Source organism: Sturnira hondurensis, unplaced genomic scaffold, assembly GCF_014824575.4.
Source record: "Sturnira hondurensis isolate 20B ecotype Veracruz unplaced genomic scaffold, ASM1482457v3 Scaffold0006413, whole genome shotgun sequence".
Lineage (NCBI taxonomy): Eukaryota > Metazoa > Chordata > Mammalia > Chiroptera > Phyllostomidae > Sturnira > Sturnira hondurensis.
In genome coordinates, this window is record NW_028079044.1 from 52154524 (window position 1) to 52173011 (window position 18488).

The 18488-nt window shown below is 52.9% G+C and overlaps 1 protein-coding gene across 10 annotated transcripts in view; it reads right to left on the reverse strand.

The window, feature by feature from the left end:
* PTK2 (protein tyrosine kinase 2) overlaps positions 1–18488 on the reverse strand; it is a 156733-nt gene that overhangs the window by 106065 nt on the left and 32180 nt on the right. For 5 of the 10 annotated variants that reach the window (XM_037048613.1, XM_037048610.1, XM_037048612.1 and 2 more), the window contains exon 1: positions 13754–14081. The exons of 1 other annotated variant lie outside the window; for it this stretch is intronic. In XM_037048613.1, the coding sequence (XP_036904508.1) occupies positions 13754–13850 (97 nt within the window). In that variant the 5' untranslated portion in view covers positions 13851–14081. Of the gene's footprint in view, positions 1–13753; positions 14084–18488 lie in introns of those variants that run through there. 4 more of the 10 variants (XM_037048616.1, XM_037048607.1, XM_037048617.1 and 1 more) reach the window with 3 other exon arrangements.

The following is an 18488-nucleotide window of genomic DNA, read 5'->3' on the forward strand; positions in this document are numbered from 1 at the left end:
TGAGTGCCACCCAGGCTGACACGGCTCCGTGGACTGAGCACCAGCCTGTGGACCAAAAGGTGTCTGAAGTTCGATTCCCAGTCGGGCACATGCCTGGGTTGTGGGCAGGGTGTCCAATAGGGGGTGTTTGAGGGGCAACCACACATTGAGGTTTCTCTCCCTCTTTCTCCCTCCCTTCTCCTCTCTCTCAAAATAAAAAAAAATCTTAAAAAAAAAGAAATCATGTGGAGAGAACTGTTCTTAAATTAAAAAATATATACCATGAAATGCATATTTCAGGAATGGAGATTGGAAAGCAATTACCTTAAGTAATTAATACCTAACGGTACTATTCAGAAGCTGAACAAAAGGAAGTTACTTCTCTGAGAAGAGTGATGTGACCGACACCGCAGGGCAGGGCTGAGAAGTGAGCAGGGGCAGAACTAGCAATGTCAAGAGCGAAAGAGAACAGGTATGGAATATCAATAATTAGTAAGAGGTAAAAATGATATTAAAATAGTAGTAAGAGATTATGAACTTTATGCCAATAAATTTGAAAACTTAGATGCACACCCAATTCCTGGCAAAGTGCACCTTACCAAAACTGAAACGAGAAATACAAACTCTAAACAGACTTACTCTGCTAAAAATAATTTAGAATTAAAATTCTTCCCACAAAGAAATATTTGAATGCTTTCAACACTTTAAGGAAGAAATAATATTAACCTCACAGAAATCCCTCCAGAGAACAGGGAACACTTCCCAAGTCGTTTTATGAGGCCAGCAAACCGGCACAAACCCAGCAAGGACGGGGAGGAGGGGTGCCAACCAGTCTTTCCTATACATGCAAGTGCAAAAGACTATGCAAAACACTAGCAAATGTGATTAGTAACATTTAAAAAGAAAAATATATTATGATCAAGAAGCTTATTCAAGAAATGCAGAATTGGTTAAACATTCAAAATTCAATCAACATTCACAGCAGCTGTGTTGAGAATCTCCAACACGTGGAAGTGGCCAAAACACCCTTCCATAGGTGACGGGCAAACAAACCGTGGTCCAGCCAGACCTTGGGTTGTTACTCAGCACTAAAACGGAATGAGCTGCTCGGCCACAAAGAGACACAAAAGAACCCTAAAACTGCATGATACTTACTGCATGATACTATGTAAAAGGAACCAACCTGAAAAGGCCACACACCGTGTGAGTACAACTGCATGACATTCCAGAAAAGGCAGAACCAGAGAGACAGTGACAATGTCAGTGGACACAGAGGCTGGTGGCAGGGGTGCAGAGGGGTAAACTGGTAGAGTGCACCATTTTTAGGGCAGTGAAGATGCTCTGTGTGACACTGTAATGATGGCTGCATGTCACTGCATTGCACAGCTGTGCAAACTCACTGCATGGGTGGACCTAATGTCGACTATGGACTCTGGGCGGCCACGCCGTGTCCATGGAGATCCATCAGTTCTCAAGAAGGTCCTCTGGTGGGGGACAGAGGGAGGCTGTGCATGGGGACAGGGGCACTGGGTGCGTGGGAAACCTCTGTACCTTTTCCATAAATCTTTCTGTGAACCTGAAACTGCTTTTAAAAAATAGTTTCAATTTTTTTCTCTCATGTTTCTCTCTTTTTTGCTCTCTCTAAAATCAGTAAACATATCCTTAAATGAGGACTTTTTTAGAAATTGAAAAAGCAATCAATGTAATTCACCATATTTTTAGAAAGGAGAAAAACCACAGTTATCTCAATATATGTAAAAAAAGAATCTGATAAAGTTTATCAACCACTCATGATAAAGAAAAAATTCTTAGCAAAGTAGGAACAGGAATACATTTTGTTACATTGACACAAATTAAATACAGTGGAAAGCCCACCCACATGCCCCAACACACCCCAACGCTAAGCCTGGGAAGAAGTCATGGTTAACCACCGGCACTGCCACCCCCCGCAACAGCACGTTCGGGAAGTCTGGGCAGAGGCCACAAGCAGAACGGGAAGTCGCACAGGGTCGGGAAGGAGGAGCCCAAACTGCCGCTCTTCACAGGCCCCACGACCACGGGTCAGAGGTGGACTGTCAGAACTGCTGGACGAGCTGAGTGCGGCTGCTAGGCCACCCAGCAGAGCCAAGCACACCTGGGGCGGCTTCCATGGGCTCTCCCCCTCCCCAAACCACCTCCCCCTGCCCACCGACAGTGAAACCAAGTGTAGTCTCGGCACCTGCGGGGAGAAGCATGCAGTCTCTCCAGAACAGCCAGAGCTGACACTCACTGGCTGTGAGGTTCATCACTCCAGACACTGAGCATGGCCACGGAGAAGGGAGCCCCAAACACAACACCGTGCGGACGTGCCTCCGAAACCCCAGACCAGTGTCAAAAGCCCCTGCGCCCCCAGAAGCAGGCCGAGGCCACGCAAAGGCAAATCAGCACATGGGGCCAGCAGAGCAGCTGCTCCAGACGAACCGCCGTCCAGCGCCCGCAGAGGGAGCCTCTTCCCTGACAGGTGCGATTGCAGTTGGGTGCTCTCGTCGACGGTCAAAACCCTATCTGGTCTCCGCACCCCCAAAACTGGCCACGCTTCCACCATCGAGCCTTCCCTGACCCTTCTCGGTAGTTCTGGGTGTGACTGATAATGCCCACCACCATCAGCCTTCACAACGCCTTGGCGCAGCGCCCTGGAGGGTGGTCTCCTCGAGGCCCAGCTGCCCCTGCTGTGCTGACTGTCCCGCCTCCCAACGCTTCTGCGGTCCTGTGTCTGGACCTGTGTCCTTTTCTGGCCTGTGGCAGGGTGGCACCACTGGGGAGGCTGGCTCCGCCCCTCCCACCCACAGGGAGAGGCTTTCCCGGGGCTTTGCCACTGTAACGCTTCTACACACAACCTGTGGCCAGCTGTGTCCTTCGTAACCTCTGCCCACGAACTGGGCACAGAGACCTGCCACTTCTGCACAGCTCAGGGCATCTTTTCCAACACGTGTCAGGAAGAGGAAGCTGAAAGACTTGAAGGGCTGAGACAACCAGTCTCTCCTGGCTCAGACCTCCCGCTCCTAAACATCTGTGGTGAACAGCCAGTTTGTTTCATTTCCAACCTGTCCCAGACCAATACATACTTCCATAAAGTACAGTGCAAAGGAGTTTCTAGGAAAACAAAATTTAAAAATAAAAGACATACAAAAATCAAGCACAAAACTTCTACCACCAGTTAACACACACACAGTTCCCATCAAACTGCTACGGGGGTGGCCTGTCCTGGGCGGCCACGCGCCAGCTCCCCCAGTCTGCTGGGCACGCTGGGCGGGGCCAGCCCCTGCACCCCAGCCACCGCGCCTGCGAGGGTCCCGCACATGGAGCGCCACGCTGTGGCAGTGACAGCTGCTGGGCCGCCCGAGCCTCAGGACTCCCTTTAGTGAGCAGAGGCCGCATTTCAAGGGTTCATGGTGCCAGACTTTTCTCCTCACGGCCTGTCCTCAGCTACGAAGTAGGTCCAGGCAGCTCTCCCGGGGCCCAGCAGCGCGGGGGCCTTCAAGTGACCTGCCTGGAGGGATTGGCACAGCACTCGCCGTCTCCCTCGCCTCCCCGTGCGACCAGAGGTACGGGTGAGCACCGCCCGAGGCCTCGCCAAACCATCAGGCCCCCTCACAGGTCTGGGTCGGCTTCCCACACTTCACCCTTTGTGAGAGGCCCTCCTGTGTGAACCTGGTGGCTGCATCACTTCCTTGAAGACACCGTCTTTTTGCCACAACTGTTCTCTTTGTGTACATCGACACGAGCACCCTCACTGAGCTCCTTGGGCCGCACGCGCAGAGCGTCCGGGGCAGTGGCATAAGCCACCCCGACCCACAGCAGCTGTCTCCTCCTGCTCCTCTGCTCACACTCGGAGTCCTGCAGTCACGTGCACACCTGCTGCTTTTTGTCACTTCTCGCCTGACGCTGGATCGCTCCATCTGCACGCTCCCGGCAGCAGCGCCAACAGTCTGACCGAAGTCCGTCTGCGGGCTTTCTGAGGGGGCCTGCTGGCCGCCCGCAGCAGGGAAACCGCGTTTGCTGCTCTCTGCCGCGTCTCCGGCACACTCGGGCCTTGCCCGGTCTTGTCGCACAGTCACCCCACCCGACCTCCCCACCAGGGCAATCTCACCCCGAGGGTTAGCGCTTCTGTCTCCAGTCCACATCTCCTCTGGGCCTGTCACTGGCCAACAAGGCGACCGCGCAAGGGCACACGCTGCCGTCTGTGTGCACCGAGGGGCAGACTCCGCGGGAAGTGCAGTGCCCGTCACGGGTCACAGCTCACACCTGTGGCTGACGCAGCTGCGTGTGGCCCGCGCCTGCGCTCTGTGCGCACACTCAGGCACCACGTGTGGTGACTGAGGCGCGACCACTCCACTGAGGGACTCGGACCATTGAACTGAACCGTGGAAACTGCAAGTTCTGCATGTTGGAGCCATACACCCCCATCCCAATTCAACGAATGTCTTTAGAAAAACACCGTATTTTAAATTCCAGGTAACATGACAAATTATGTAAACCTACATTTATTTGAAGGATCACTGTACAAATTTTAACATTTTTTATAATACCCAATATGTCTTTAATATCAACTTTAAACTAATCTCTAAGATCTAATTAATAGAGGTCTTAAAAGTAACTGGTGAACAATTTTTGGAGACTTAAAAAAATCCTAATGAAATCAGGAATGGCGAAAAATAAAGACCACAAATACACAAAGTTCTAGTCTTACTTATGCCCTCACCTACTTACACATATTTATTCTTTATAAAACCAAACTCAAAAAGTGCCAGTAAGAAATATGTTTGGAATCAGGAGTAAAAGATGTTCAGCGCATCATAACCTACTCACGAACATTTAAATGCAGACACACAGAGATGTATTAACTCACTGATAAAAAGACAAACAGGAGAGGTTATCAAAGAAAACCACTCCCACGAGCTGCCGCACCGGGCCAGCTCCGTCAGTGCACTGGACGACACTGTGACCGGCTCCTGTCCCCTGTGACAGAGGGGACCCAAAACTAATGTTAAGGAAATCCCCTCTTGGGATCTGAGGGAGAACCGCTCCTTCTATTTCTTAATAAAATATTATACAGTAACTTTCTACTTTGGGCATTTCCAACACTGCTAGATCCTTCGCATGTTTCGGACTTGAAAAACACGATGTCGTACCTGAGGTATTACAACAAAGCCACACCACTGACCTACGACCCCATCAAAAACAAAGCAATGAAAAACTGGAACTGAGGAAGGAGGGGCTACTGGGGCTTGCAGACGAGTAATGGCCCAGAGGTGCCTCCCGGAAGGGGAAGGGCCTCCAGGACGGCGCTGGCCAAGAGCAGGCAGCAGACGAGTGCCCCTGGCCCACGAGCTCCCCACGAGGAGGCCCAAGGCCGCACCATCCCTGGGACCGACAGGGGCCAACTGTGGAGAGAGCAGGGAGAAGGTGCGAGGAAGCCTGCACACTCGCCATCCTGGCACCACACGAACACAGCAGCTGACGTGGCGGGTGAGAGCCCACAACGTGGCTGGAGTGACTGGGTGCTTGGACAGCTGGGTGGGAGGCCGACTAGGTGAGTCTGTGTCATATGACATGACCCCCGGTTTTCCTGGAAAACTCAATACTAAGAACTGCATCCCTGAAGGAAGTCTGTGCCCAACTCCTAAGCACTGCTAAACACAGGATCATAACATGCTTTCCCAAACACGTGTGACTACCTGCAAACCTCCCAGATGAAAACATGGTTAAAGTAGTTTTCCTAAGTATCATTTTATAATTGAGTTGACTATCGAAAGATGTAAAGCTCAACAGAATTTAAAAGCAGATGTTTAAAATCAATACAGAAAACCTACATTAAGTGGTTTCTTCGGCTCTTACATGCTTCTCAGCTTACACCCATCACCCTGACACAAAGCCTTCTGTAAGAAGAAACGGCCCTGGAAGGCTCCTTCCCGCCGCAGGCCACTCACGGCTTTAGCTCGGGCAGCACGGCCCCTGCCCCCGTCGGGAGAGACCTGGAGGACTAGCAGAGGAAGTTCCGATGCCATGCCAGCAGGTGGGGGGCAACCAAGAGTGGTGGCTGGAAACAAAGCCAAGAACCTGCCTCCAGGAGAAAGAGGGGGAGCCCACCCCTGACCACCAGAAGCACCTCCACACTCAGCCACCAGGAGACGCTGGCGTCCTGGGACGCTGGTTGCAGTGCAGGGACTGAACCGCTGGGACGAGGAGCGCAGGTTCCAGCAGGTGTGGAAGAGACAGGGCACAGAAGGGATGCCTGGCACTGGGAGCTGAGACCGGGCCACCTGAGGGCGACAGAGGGTCTCCCTGCGGGCCCTGCCACCCAGCACAGGGGCCACACAGAGAACAGGCTGACGGGAAACCAGGCCAGGGGCCTCCACCGACGTTCACAGGATGTGTTGCTACAATCCCGTTTCATTAGAGACAGCATATGCCTGACCTCTATTTAAAAAGACAGGGCCAAGTCGAGCACAATGGGAGGAAAAACAGAGCACAAACAAAAACCTCTGACTGGGTGCTGACAGCGGTCAGGGACCAGGCAGGCGGGTCACCCTTGCTGTCTCATTTAACCCAAGCCCGATGCAACCCTAAGAAGCCAACACTGACCCCGACACGCCAGCGAGAAAACGAGTCACAGAGTCTGCACTACCCCCTGCCTCCAGAAATAGCTAGAAAACTGCCAGGAACGGGAAGGAGGAAGGCAGCAGCCATTTCTCCAGCTTGGGCAACTGGGTGGAAAGGGTACCACTGGCCAAGACAAGGCACACAAGGCCCAGCTGTTTGCTGGGCCAGGAAGACAGGAAGCAAGGGGACCGATTCAGTTTGGGGAACACCGAGGCCTAAAAGCCGCAGCTCCTGCCAGAATAAAGCAGGCACTTCGAGCCTGGAGTTAAGGAGGGCGGAGCAAGCTGGGAGCCTTGGCGTCCGGAAGTTCACTGTGGAAACACAAGCAAACCTCTGTCCACCCGCTTCTGTTCTCAGGCTGGGGGACACATGACTGACATTTGGATTTCGGCTCTTTGAGACCTTTGAACAAGGAAAACTACAATCTCATGGATAAACCAAGTCTTTGCACTCTGAAGCAGAGGTGGGGTCACCTTCTGGAAAGGTGTCCACGCCTGTCCTCTGCAGGCCAGGGCTGTGCCCCCCGCACCCCCCACGTTTGTTAATCCTGAAGATGTTCATGGAGCCCGCTCAAGGCTGGACAGTGCAACAGATGTGTGGATATGGACGGAAACTGTACATGTGCATGAAGTCCTACCCCAAAGAGCTTGCAGCCTGCTTAGCAGACTCACACACTCACATACTCACAATCACACACGATTATTCCGGGACATTCCCTGGTAGTAAACTACCAGGTCGTAAACTACCAGGAAATGGCAGCAGCAGTAAGAACCGTGAAGAAGTCCTGTGTCCTGGCTGCACCTCATGGTCTAAGAGTCAAGGGCAGGCCATTCCAGAGCCAGCAGGAGCGGTAGGTGGCCTGGCAGCTGAGAACTCTCCACCCAGAGACCCCTCACCCTCTGCTTCCAGGAAGCGTCCTTGTGCCATGGCCCGACACCGTCCCCCTCCTCTGTGGCCCTTACTGTCCCCATGCTGGGCCTTGTGCATTCACCAGCCCCAGGTCTTTCTCTCCTCAACTCATCTTTCTCTTGCATGTTCTGAGAGATTCTTCGGCTACCACCTGACGATGCTTCCCAAACTGACTTTATTCCTGTTCTGCTACTTTCAATTTCCCTGTCTTGAGTGTACTTTTTTAAAAATTGATTTGAGAGAGAGAAAGGAAGGCGGAAAGAGATCTAATTTTGTTGTTCTGCTTATTGACGTGCTCATGGGTCGATTCTCGTTTGTGCCCTCACCAGGAATCAAACCGGCCACCTTGGCACTTCTGGACGACGCTCTAAACAACTGAGCTACACGGCCAGGCCCAGGTCTTGGATCTGCTTTTACAGAATTCTGCCGCCCTTCACCTTCTAGCTCCCTGGAGACCTTACGCGGAGGTGGAGGTGTGGACGCTTTGTCTTGTTCCCCCAGCCTCCTCCTGCTTGTGGTGTCCCCTCAGCTGCCCGTGAATCGTCTTCTCTGTCTGCCTCTCCATTCTGGGTCATGTTTTGAAAGCAGAGGTGGTCTGTCCGGAAGCCCCATGGGTGAGGGTGACCTGATGACAGCATGCTGATCATAGAGGCAGCCTCACGACTGCAGCCCACAGGCAGGAGAGCCACAGTTTCTCCTGGACCAGCCACCCGCCTGGGCCTGGCACCAGGCTGCTCGCAGCCCCCACACAGCCAGGGAGAGAGGCAGGCTCATTCCGCTCAGCCCCCAGGGAAGAGGACCGGGATTCGCCCTTCTAGTATTCAAGCACTGTGTTTCCCCAGAAACTTCCCACAGTGAAGTTCTTTAACGATACATGCAGAAATGCACAATGGGGAATACAAGTTATTACAACAGCATTTCGACGGTCAGGCCTTCGAAGGCTTCCACTGCTTAGGTGGGTCGCTCAGAACATCGAGGCTAAACTGTATCTGCCTTGAGCTATTTAGTTACTTTCTACAGGCAAGACACCCTAGGGTCACGGAACAGCTAAAACTTCACAGAAGTCACAAAACCGATGTTCACGAGAATGAGTCCAGGGTGACCCCAGAGCCTGCGGGGGAGCAAGGCCGGAAACCCCATGGCAGAGGGGCGTCTCGGAGAGGCCCCCACGGGCAGCAACACTGGAGCAAGGCCTCGGGGAAAGCGGAGGCTGCGTCGCTAACCACACTGGGAGCTGCACCTGGCTCCCACTCACACGACGGACTCCGAGGTCAATGCAGGCTCCGCACCCGCCCGTGGTGGCAGCAGGAGCCACCCCGAGAGCTGAGATGGCAAGTGCAGAGTGCTCAGCCAGACGCAGGGGTCCAAGGGAGCATCCAAAAGATGACGACAGAGGCTGAAGAAGGGCGACCGGACTTCTCCCGGCTGAGGAAAGGGGAGCACCGAGGAGAAGGGCCCCCTGAACGCTGACCTGCCACCATCCGTTCTACAGACGCGACAGAAGTGTGTCCCACCCAAAGTGGCCACGCCCCTGCGCCACTCGGACTCGCACAGCTTGTGCGTCTGACGTGTGTCACCGAACGCAAAAGCCAAATCCCACAGAAGTGCTCCTTCACCTTGAACTTCCTCCTGAGCCTTGCCCTATTTAAAAAACACGGGTTTTCCAAAACTGAAAGTGTGCCGCCAGCACACCATCACCCCGTCACCAACTCACGTGGCGTTCAAATGGGAGTAGTCAACTGTCTGGGACTCTCCTCGATGAGCCCGCCCACTTCGCCAGACAGTAAGACTTCTGCAGTGAAAACAGCAACGCGTGACACTCTAGCAGCGCTTTACCTCCTTACAAAAGGAGGGGGACACAGCCCTGTCCTTGGGGTTTCCACTGAGGCGGACGACAAACGTGCAACATTTCTGGTCAATGTAAACATAAGAAAATGCATATTTACACACACAATCTTAAACAAGAACATGTATGAAAAGTGTCAAGTTAAAATCCAAATAAAATGTATAGGGCCTCAAAATCACCTACAGACTTGGAAAAGCCAAGCGTCAGTGAGCTGGGGGACACTGCCCTGAAAGTGCCGCTACAGAAAGTCTCCCCTGTAACCCCGGAGAGTATAAACCAGGGGCGGGGACAGAGCTCGGTCCACACCAGCGCTGCCGCCCTAGATACCAACCGTGGCTGCCCCCACACCTCCTGCTGCAGAGCCCCCTGAAATGATCGCATCTCTGGAACTTCTCCCCAGAACTGAGTGGCCCCTTCTCCCCCAAAACCCCTCCTCCAACCTCCCTCAGCTGCCTCCTCAACCACCTTCACACCCCACTTCCCCGGATGGGGAAACCGCCCTCCTTTCTGCTGTGAGCTTGTGTCTGCCTTTCTCCAAACGCCTCTGTAATCCTTGCCCGTGTTTCAAAAGCTGAAACAAACAATGCAGACACTGATGTGATATGATGTGCTATGACCAGAAACATCGCCACACGGGGCTTTCTGCACTCCGTCCTGGTGACCAGACACAACCATCACACTCACTTCAGGCCCCGAAATGAGAACGGTCTGTAAGCCTAGGAAATTGCCACGTGGTTGAACACGTTGTAGCGGAGTCCTTTTAACACATGCAAATCCAGTCTCCCGTGGGTGGGGTCTAAGGGGGACTCTCCAGGCCACAGCACACCACAAATTTCATTACCAGGGACCCCACAGGGTTTCTGTTCCCGACACACAGATACAGGTCTGCTCCGTTATTTTTAGCTGTTCTAATAAGCACTTTACACACCCTCCTGAACTGGGGCACTGCTGGGTTTTGAGGTCAATGTGACTGATAAAATCAGAGGTGAGGTTTAGAGTGTCTACCTGCAAACAGAGATGAGCACTTCCTTCGGATCTGAGCTTTTTCAGTCTGTCTTTATCTCAGAGCGGTGACCTCTCCGCTGGAAGACAATTCAGCCTGTCCCTACACCCCAACACCCTGCCTTTGTCACCCCACAGAACGCAACCAGGACAAAAGCTAAGGGCTCCAGCCCCCTGTGCTGGTGCAGGACAGCAGAGAGAAGGCCGAGAGGAGGGGCACCTGGAGGCCTGCGAAAGCTCACTGGGGAAGCAGCCTGCTCGGCCCCCAGAAAGGGACCAAGGGCAAGCTCCCCAGTCACGTGAGAACCCCCTCCTGAGAGACCCGCACACATGACCACTCCTCTGAGATGGCCAGCGCCAGCCCCGCAACAGGGCTGACCCCAACCTGTGGCTGGCCCTCCCTTTCCCATCTTCCGCACGTGTGAGCTCTGTCTCTCCTGCTCAACCCCAACCTGACCAGAGTGGCTCAGTGGGCTGGGCGTCATTCCACAAGCTGAAAGGTCAGGGGTTTGATTCCCAGTCAGGGCCACCGGATTGCAGGCCATGTCCCCAGATGAAGCGCGTGCAAGGGGATATTTTCCTTGCACATCGATGTTACCCCCCCTCCTCCTCCCTCCCTCCCTTCTCCTCTCTCTAAAGATAAATAAAATCCTCCTCTTTTTTCCACAAAGACCAGCAGCTCTGGAGGCCCCCACAGCAACCTGAAGGTGCACGGACCCCAGGAGGACTCACAGGACTCAGGAAGGCCTTTATTCTCATGGTCATGGTCTATGACGGGGACGGACAGAAATCAGCCAAGGAATGGGGGTGCAGGGCAGCATCCAGGAGGGGTCAGGTGTGAGCCCCCAGGTGTCCTCTCCTGTGGAGTCGTGCTCCTTGTTCTCAGCCACGATGTGGGGGACACAGGCAGAGTGCTTCCAGGACACACCCCTGAGCCTGCGGGCCCAAGATATTTACTGGGGGTTGGTCACACGGGTGCCACCAGCATGGCCGCCCTCACTCCCTGTCCCTTCAGCGACCGAGCAGGTCTGGTGTGTCCCCAGGCACCTCCCAGAGTCACAGTGTGGTGGAGGCCATCAGGGGAGCCCTGAGGCCCCAGCTGAGGATGCAGCCTGAGCAGCCGGAGACACCAGGGCTCTGAGGTGACTTTCCAGGGGCTGGGTGAGGACCAAACCTTTCTTTTTTCTTTAAAGATTTTGTTCATGTATTTATTTTAGAGAGAGGGGCAGAAAGGAGAACGAGAGGAAGAGAAACATCAATCAGCTGCCTTTCACACACCCCTAACCAGGGCCCTGGCCAGCAACCCAGGCAGGCGCCTTGATGGGGAACCCAGCACACCCCCTTTCAGTCTGCAGGACAACACTCAACCCGCTGACCCACAGCAGTCGGGGCTAAATACATACAATCTTTCCAAAAATCATTTTGGCAAAAATGCCTCTACTCATCCACTCTTTAACAAATATAATGTAAAAAATAAATATAATTTTTTCACGACATTAACAAATATAATGACAAAATGAGTCGCTTCGATCAGTTGCTCTGAGATGCACTCAAACATTACAATCTCGCTTCCCAAGTTCCTCTTTCTAAAGTCACTTTCAAGTTTGTATGGAACCTGATCACCCCATGCGCCACTGCTGCTGGACTCGCAGGGCCGGGCCGAGCCGGAGCCTTCCAGGGAAGGGTCAGCGCTGACAGACGCCAGCACACACGGAGGTGGCTTGATACACTTGCACCCCCGCAAGCCCGGGGGAGACCAAGATGGCCCACAAGTGCAGAACTCTGCCCTGAGCACTCACCACTGGCCACGCTCGGTTACACACCACAGACAGCCCTGAGGCTCCCAAACCCAGGCTCCGCAAAACTCAAGAGTCTGGGTCCACTCGGCAAGCAGAGTCTTCACTCTGAGCACCTACTTAGTCCACACAGCGGCAGGTGCTTTATCCAGACAGCATCACACTAACAGTTCTACACCATATGGTTTAGAAACGTTTAAAAGCCCAGGGAAGAATAAACTAAAGGACAACACAGTAAATGCCAATGGGGCTAACGGTGCCACTGGGGTCGGCACTGAGCCACCGGTCCCCTGGGGGCCCTGCCTCTGCCACCTGGCACTCTGCCCACCCAGCACCCTCCTTTAAAAACAAACCAGTGAGCAAAATAGAACCAGAAACACTGACATTAAGAACAAATGGACAGTAACCAGAGGGGAGGTGGGAGGGGATGATGGAGGGAAAGGGGGGAAGGTTTTCAGGAACAACCATAAAGGGCACAAGGACAACACCAAGGGGGTGGAGTCAGGGGAGGGAGGTGGGGATGGCTAGGGTGGGAGGAAAGGCAGAAAACTGTATTTGAATAATAATAAAAAATTTTAAAAATTTCCAGAGTGGAGGAGCACGACGCTTAAATAGTGTATTTTAAAAAACAGTAATACTGCCCTGGCTGGTGTAGCTCAGTGGATTGAGCGCGGGCCTTCGAACCACACGATCGAGGTTCGATTCCCAGTCAGGGCACATGCCTGGTTGCAGGCCGGTTCCCGGTTCCCGGTTCCCGGTTCCCGGCAGCGGACGCATGAGAAGCAACCATACATTGATATTTCTCTCCCTCTCTCCTTCCCTTCCCCTCTAAAGATAAATAAATAAATAAATCTTAAAAAATTAAAATAAAATAATAAAAACAGTAATACTTTCACCAAATCCTTCACTGAGGACACACCTTGCAGGTTAAATATTCACCTACTGCTTCAGGCAAAGCAGCTAAAGGTTTTGCTCCCATATCTGCATGAACTTTATGGCATTTTTAACTTCCGATCATGTTCCCCAAATATTACCTTAAATACTGTAATATAAGTGCTACGCTTCCTACGTACATTTTCACACAAACACAGACCCTCAGCGATGAGCCCACCCCACAGTAACAAGAAGCTTAACATACATTTACATTTATGTTAAAAAAATGTACAGTCTTCGCAGGGAATAAAGGAAACCCATTCATTCTTGTTCCTACAATGAAATGCTATTTAAGTTAAAATTAGTTCCTTACTCTCTGCAAACTTCCACATCACAGAACAGATGTGGACACCTTGCTTAAAACACAAAATAAAACTTCAAGAGACACTGGCCAAGGCATATGAAAAAGATGCCTTATGCACTTAACATGCACTTCCAGAAAGATCGTTTCACCGTTTGAAAAGCTATCTGAGGGGTTCTGTGCAGTAACAGCTGCAAACCCCTACCACACCAGCGGTCACGCCCCCTTGAATTTAACTGTGAATCTATTTGAAGTACGTTCTGAAAAACCCTTCCCGCCTTTCCAGTGCGGAGGTGAGCGCCGGCTGACGCAAGCCCCACCCGTGCCCAGGCAGCGTGTTCATACCTTCAGCCCAGCACACTGGGAATGGGCTGCAGCCGCTCCGCTCCATCCAGACGGCTGCTGGTCTCCAGGCCTCGCGGCCCGCCCGGTCCAGCAGCATCAACAAGGTGCTACAGGGACCCAGCCCGGAGCCCACACACCGCGTCCTGGGCCTCGCTCCCACAGGGGCCGTCCCCTTCCATCCAGGCGCAAGAAGCAGCTGCCCCCTGCACCCCTTTGTCGGAGCGTGCTGCGAACTCTGGGAGGTTCTCCTCTGTGTCTGCAGCAGCTTTAGAGTGCCCCTCCGTCACCGGATCTCCTCCCGCTTCCGCAATCCGAAACACAGACCGTCCGGCCAGATTAAGCCGCTGAACAGGACGGAGCCGGCTGGTAATGTGACCCCGCAGCTCTGCGTTCCTAGACTCACTGCCGGGAGGAGGGAGGGGCGGGAGGAGCGGAGGAGGGCAGGCAGCCAGGCCCTTGTTAACAGGCTAATCTCGCCCTCTTGTGCGGTCCTGTGCCACCGTCCACAGAACGGCTGGGGACTCCAGCACGGAGTCCAGCACAAGGGCTGCAGGCCCACCAGGCCCAGAACACCCTGTCTGCCCGCGCTGCCTGGGACCCTTCTGTCAAAGAGACATGCCTCCGGCACTTTCCTGCCACATTCTGCCCTTACGGTTAAAATGATGACCTTGATGAAATAAGAATCATTTTGAGAAAAAATTAAAACCTCACCAACATTAAAAACAAGTCTGCACAGGCTTGTCCGCAGGAACTCGAACGTCTCTGCCGTAAAGCACCCCAGACCAGCACTGCCCCAGGGAGTGTGTGGTGTGTGCTGAAAGCACCCAGAGAACGCACAGAGAGGCTGGGGTCGCCAACAGCTCCAAAACCCGCTCTGCGGGGTGCTGGGGGTCTGAATGCACGGCCTGCTTTCTGAGGGTCAATGTACCAGAAACTCGTATTGAAGGAACAGGAGCGAAAACACTCTGTACCAGCAACATTTCTGAAAGGCAAAACTCCTCACACTTCCCCTGGCTGGTGTAGCTCAGTGGATTGAGCACAGGCCTGCGAACCAGAGGATCGCGGTTCGGTTCCCAGTCAGGGCACATGCCTGGGTTGCAGGCCCGTGCCCTGTAGGCCAACTCCCAGCAGGGGACGCACGAAAGGCAACCATACATTGATGTTTCTCTCCCTCTCTCCTTTCCCCATCTAAAGATAAATAAATAAATAAAATCTTAAAAAAAAAAAAAAAAACTCCTCACACTTCCTTTCAAACTGAGAGATGGTCAAGGTCGCCACTTCGGCAGTAGGACCCTGATCCTTAGTGACGAGGCTCCTGGAGCCCCTGGAGCCCCCGCCATCTGAGCGTCGGCCTCCAAATTAGGGGCCACTGCGCTGGCAGCCAACACCACACACTAACAAACTTCTAGTGCTTTCCCTAACTGTGACCCGACCGAGACCTGACGGACTCACGGGCCACTGAGAGTGAGGGGCCTGTCTTCGTCCAGCGGCTCCCCTCTTGACGAGGCTTTGTCTCCAGCTGTACACGCAGGCTACCAACAGCGGCCAAGCTCAAGTGACCCTGTACGTGCCCCAGTGAGAACACATCCTTCACCGGGGTGAACTCTGACCTGGGCAACACCGGGAAGAACAGGGGCTCCAGAAGAACACAGGCAAGCAAGTTAGAAAAAGCACAGAGGAAACAAGTGGACAGACCCATCTGAATACACGGACGTTGCCCCTTCCGCCACTACTGAGGACAGCCGGGACGCCAAGGCCTGGCCAAACACCCGTGCAAGTCCGATGTCGGACTAAGAGCGTGAGGAGGGCTTGGGCTGCATCTGAGCCATCGACTCCGACCATGCAGGCAACCCACGCCAACTGGGAGGCAGGCCCTCTTGGAACACAGGACTCTCACAAGACAAAAGGAAAAGCCACCTCTACCAGCCCGCTAGGCGTTCTGCACGCCGCGCACTGGTGACACCTAATTTCCACACCCTCCTCCGAGCAGTAGCAGGGCTGGCACATCTGAGACACGTGCCGGCAAGGCCAGCCAACCAGGAAGAAGTCACTGAGCCTGTCCGTACCCAGAAGCCAGGGGTCTCCACACACAACCCACAAAAGGGACATGAACCAGACTGAACGGATGCAACATGCTGTGGATCAGAATTATAGCTTTTTTTTTTTATCAGATCAACAGAAAGCATATTTTTTGGTGTTCCACAGAGTTTGAGCAATCAGTTTCTGTGTGCTGAGAGAGGATGGACAAAAACCGCTGCACAGGGCCCTTCCACTGACACTGAGGGCCATTTCCCACGGCTTCGCCATGCAGGGGATGGGAGGTGAAGTCCAAGTTTAGAATCCGTCGGAAGGTTACCTTTCATCCAGCTTCTAGTGAAAAAAAAAAGTCTCTGAAATGTATAATCGGATGCCACTTTCCTTTTTCAAATACACTAGCAGAGGCCTGACGACACAGGACAGGCAAGGAACTCCCCAGAAGTCTCAGCCTGACTGCACATGTTATAAAATACATGGGTTTCCTGTGTGTAGGAATCAAAATAACACAAACATCAAAAGACAATGAAGCAGTTAGTTATTTCAATGTTGACACTGCTCAAGTCAACTCTGGAACTTATTTCACATCTACACACCCACCTTCTTTCGGCGTTTCACCAGCGTCCGTTTCCTTTTGGCCCTATGAATGCAGTTTAGCCTGCACGAGGCGGTCCACTCACTCAGCGGGGCGCCACTCAGCCCTTGAAAGGAAAGAGTCCATGACACAGGCTACGGCACAGGTGAGGCTCCAGGACATCATGTTAAGTGAACGAGGCCAGTGTCCAAACTACAAATACAGAGTGAGGAGCTGAAAGTAGCCCAGCTCACAGGGTCAGAAAGAAGAGAACCCAGCAGGGATCGAGGAGAGGGGACGGGCATGGCTGGGTAACGGGTGCGGAGTTTCAGATCTGCAAGAGGCGACATTCTGGGTGTGAGTGCAGTTACCACCCCGAACTGTCCTTTACTGCCTTTAATGAAGCACAGTTCAGGCTGTAAATTCTGTGTTACGTGCTTTTTATCAGAATAAAAAACTTAAAAATGTGAAAGCCAGTTTTAAAAGAGTGAATCTCATGTTCTACACAACAAGCCTGCAAATATGACATGTTACGATTATGTCTATTTGTGTGGTTCAGGGAAAAAGCCTGAGACGTTCAGAACACGCCCCAGGTGCTAGCAGGGGGAGAGAAAGCCGACCACCAGCCCAGGACTCCTATCAGCCCACACCGCACACGGGGCCTCTCAACAGCCTCCAAACAAAGCCCATTCTGCACTCTGAGGCAGCAACTAACATCGCCATTCTCAGGCAAGAGGACACAAGGCTCAGACTGTGAAGGGCCCTGGGCACAACCAGACTCACAACCAGACTCTGATCAAGTCAGAGCCACCTGTGGCTCCAAAGCACCGGGGCACACGGCCTCCTCTCCCACCATCACCCTGAGAGCCCAGGGCCATGCACCGGCTCTGGTCCCACTGTCCCCCAACTCCCGCCTTGGCTACCATGGGTGCTTCTTTTAAAGAAAGATTTTATGTATTTACTTTTAGAGAGAGGAGAAGGGAGAGAGAAAAAGAGAGAGGGAAACATCGACGTGAGAGAGACCCACGTATCAGCTGCCTGCTGCACACCCCTCACCAGAGCCCGGCCCACAACCCAGCCATGGCCCCATCTAGGAATCACACTGACAACCTTTCAGTTCACAGGCCTGTGCTCAGTCCACCGAGCCACACTGGCCAGGGCATGGGCACTTTTTTTAACCTTGCACCTTAACCTGGTTTTCTCAAGTTAAATAAAGTTAAAAATAGCATTCATGCCCTGGCTGGTGTAGCTCAGTGGAATGAGCACCAGCCTATGAAGCAAAAAGTCATTGGTTCAATTCCCAGTCAGGGCACATGGCTGGGTTACAAGCCGGATCCCCAGTAGGGAGCATGGGAGAGGCAACCACACACTGATGTTTCTCTTCCTCCCTTCTCCTCGGTAAAAATAAATAAAATCTTTAAAATAACAGCATCTGCCTTCACCGTGGTTACAAGAATTAAACCTCATAGACAGAGGGCCTCTGCAAAGAACCAGCTCACAACACAGGCTCTGGTGTGGCCATCAGCACATTACTCCACACCTCTTCCTCTGTGCACCAGCAATGGATTAGCACTGAAATCCCAAAACCCCCGAGGCAGAGTCCCAGCCCTAAGGAGCTCCCAGCCCTAAGGAGCACAGAGCCTGGGACGGGACAAGCAGGCAGTCCCGGCACCTGCCCACGGGGCACCCGCAGTCTCAGCTGCTGTGGCTCTGAGAACCCTCCAGCACACACGCAGAGGGTGAAGGCAGTTTGAGGCTCAGCTGACTCGCAGGCTGACTTGCAACACTGGAAAACTGGGCACTGCCTGCAAGGTCAACAGAAGGGCATTAGTGAGCAAGGTCTAGAGTACCAGAAGGAGCGGCCACACAACTAAAACCGCACATTAAAAATGTGTTTGATGGAAGCTCTGGCTGGTGTAGCTCAGTGGATTGAGCGCGGGCCTGCAAACCAAAGGATCGCGTGGTTCGATTCTTAGTCAGGGCACATGCCTGGGTTGCAGGCCAGTTCCCAGCAGGGGATGCATGAGAGGCAACCATACATTGATGTTTCTCTCCCTCTCTCCTTCCCTTCCCCTCTAAAGATAAATAAACAAAATCTTTAAAAATTTTTTTTCAAAAGTTATACCT